We start from the raw sequence: 2,881 nt of genomic DNA on the forward strand, positions 1-2,881 counted from the left end.
AGGGGGAGGGGGAGTAACGGTTAAGATTAGGCATTCACACTGAATGGTTCAGGTAAGGGTTAAGATTAGAGAAAGGTTTAAACAAAAATCGCAAAAAATACTTTTAATCGCTGAAATTTAATTTGCAACATTTAGAATCAGAGGCAGATGCTTTGCAGTTAATGCCTAACCTTAAGATTTCAGACAGACACAGGGACAGCTGGGGTTAGACACAGCGACAGACACAGGGACAGCTGGGGGTAGACACAGCGACAGACACAGGGACAGCTGGAGGTAGACACAGCGACAGACACAGGGACAGCTGGGGGTAGACACAGCGACAGACACAGGGACAGCTGGGGGTAGACACAGCAACAGACACAGGGACAGCTGGGGGTAGACACAACGACAGACACAGGGACAGCTGGGGGTAGACACAGCGACAGACACAGTGACAGCTGGGGGTAGACACAACGACAGACACAGGGACAGCTGGAGGTAGACACAGACACAGGGACAGCTGGAGGTAGACACAGTGACAGACACAGTGACAGCTGGGGGTAGACACAGCGACAGACACAGGGACAGCTGGGGGTAGACACAGCAACAGACACAGTGACAGCTGGGGGTAGACACAACGACAGACACAGGGACAGCTGGGGGTAGACACAGCGACAGACACAGTGACAGCTGGGGGTAGACACAACGACAGACACAGGGACAGCTGGAGGTAGACACAGACACAGGGACAGCTGGAGGTAGACACAGTGACAAACACAGTGACAGCTGGCGACATGCACAGGCACATACACAGACACAGGGACAGCTGGGGACAGGGACAGGGACAGAGACATCTGGGGACAGGGACCACTGGGGACAGACACAGGGACAGCTGGCGACATGCACAGACACATACACAGACACAGGGACAGCTGGGGGTAAACACAGCGACAGACACAGGGACAGCTGGGGGTAGACACAGCGACAGACACAGGGACAGCTGGGGGTAGACACAGGGACAGCTGGGGGTAGACACAGCGACAGACACAGTGACAGCTGGAGGTAGACACAACGACAGACACAGGGACAGCTGGAGGTAGACACAGTGACAAACACAGTGACAGCTGGCGACATGCACAGGCACATGCACAGACACAGGGACAGCTGGGGACAGGGACAGAGACATCTGGGGCCAGGGACAGACACAGGGACCACTGGGGACAGACACAGGGACAGATACTTGGACAGCTAGGGACACGCACAGACACAGGGACATACAGACACAGACAGGTAGGACCGACTGACGTAATGTCTTCTGGTTTTGGCACTGAGACACACAATCCTCTTTCTGCATGGTTTTATTCTTGAAATCTCTCTCTATCTGTGTCTTTGTGATTCCCCCATTTGTAAAGAATGAGAGGTAGAGAGAAGGGGCCATGTCCAGTGGTATTGTCCTGTCTGTCAGTCTGTAGACACGGAGAACAAAGCCAGCGGCGAGCTGTGCCATATCACATGTCCCTAGAACCCCTCAACTTTCTGTCCCCACCCACTCTTTCTGCCCCCCCCCCCTGTACCCACCCTCTCCCTCCCCCTCTCTCCCATCCTCTATACCCACCCCTCCCTCCACCTCTCTCTCCCTCCTCTGTCCCTGAACTTCCTGTCCTCCTTTCTTCATCCCTCGGGAGCTACCTGAGAGCCAGGTGTGGCGGGGACAGGAGGGCTGAGAAGGGTAGGAGGGAGGTTATGGTTACCTGAAGGAGGATAGGAAGTTGCTGTGAGGCCAACACACAGCACACCTGTCCCCAAGGGAGAGAGAGCGAGGCGAGGGGGAGGGACAAAGTGATACACCTGTCCCCGGGGGGGGGGGGGTAGAGGAAGCCAGGGGAGAGAGAAAGGGGAAGGGACAGAGTGACACACCTGTCCCCGGGCTAATAGAGGGAGACAGGGATGGGGGGAGGGAGAGAGAGAGAGGGGGAGGGAGGGGTTAGGACAGCTGGTGATATAGGGAGACAGGGGTGGAGGGAGAGAGAGAGAGAAGAGAGAGAGAGAGAGAGAGAGAGAGAGAGAGAGAGGGTTAGGACGGCTGGTGATAGAGGGATGGAGAGAGAGATAGAGGAGAGAGGGTTAGGACAGCTGGTGATAGAGGGATGGAGAGAGAGATAGAGGAGAGAGGGTAAGGACAGCTGGTGATAGAGGGATGGAGAGAGAGAGAGATAGAGGAGAGAGGGTTAGGACAGCTGGTGATAGAGGGATGGAGAGAGAGATAGAGGAGAGAGGGTTAGGACAGCTGGTGATAGAGGGATGGAGAGAGAGATAGAGGAGAGAGGGTTAGGACAGCTGGTAATAGAGGGATGAGAGAGATAGAGGAGAGAGAGGGTAAGGACAGCTGGTGATAGAGGGATGGAGAGAGAGATAAAGGAGAGAGGGTAAGGACAGCTGGTGATAGAGGGATGGAGAGAGAGATAGAGGAGAGAGGGTAAGGACAGCTGGTGATAGAGGGATGGAGAGAGGGTTAGGACAGCTGGTGTAACTGTAACATTGGATTCAGCAGCAATTCTATACGTCTGCTTCTCTCCATTTTTAGACATCAATGAAATGATATTTGATCTGAAACATCGTTCAAGTGTGTGTGTGTGAGTTTGCGCCTGTGTGAGGGGAGTACGAGCCAGTCTCCTCTCCACCCTGGTCTTTAGCAGTGTGTATTAGCGCCTGTGTGAGGGGAGTACGAGCCAGTCTCCTCTCCACCCTGGTCATTTGCAGTGTGTATTAGCGCCTGTGTGAGGGGAGTACGAGCCAGTCTCCTCTCCACCCTGGTCTTTTGCAGTGTGTATTAGCGCCTGTGTGAGGGGAGTACGAGCCAGTCTCCTCTCCACCCTGGTCTTTAGCAGTGTGTATTAGCGCC

At 54.5% G+C, this 2,881-nt stretch overlaps 1 protein-coding gene across 1 annotated transcript; it reads right to left on the bottom strand.

Annotated features, from left to right (window-relative positions):
* Positions 1-325: 325 nt before the first annotated feature.
* On the bottom strand, positions 326-1,227 carry LOC135536719 (keratin-associated protein 10-4-like; the record flags this gene model as incomplete). Its single annotated transcript, XM_064962977.1, has 3 exons — positions 326-805; positions 896-1,035; positions 1,134-1,227. Coding segments are annotated over 3 exons (714 nt in total), but the record flags the coding sequence as incomplete, so codon positions are not given.
* Positions 1,228-2,881: the final 1,654 nt, after the last annotated feature.

The sequence above is a fragment of the Oncorhynchus masou genome, unplaced genomic scaffold (assembly GCF_036934945.1).
Source record: "Oncorhynchus masou masou isolate Uvic2021 unplaced genomic scaffold, UVic_Omas_1.1 unplaced_scaffold_6542, whole genome shotgun sequence".
Taxonomy (NCBI): domain Eukaryota; kingdom Metazoa; phylum Chordata; class Actinopteri; order Salmoniformes; family Salmonidae; genus Oncorhynchus; species Oncorhynchus masou.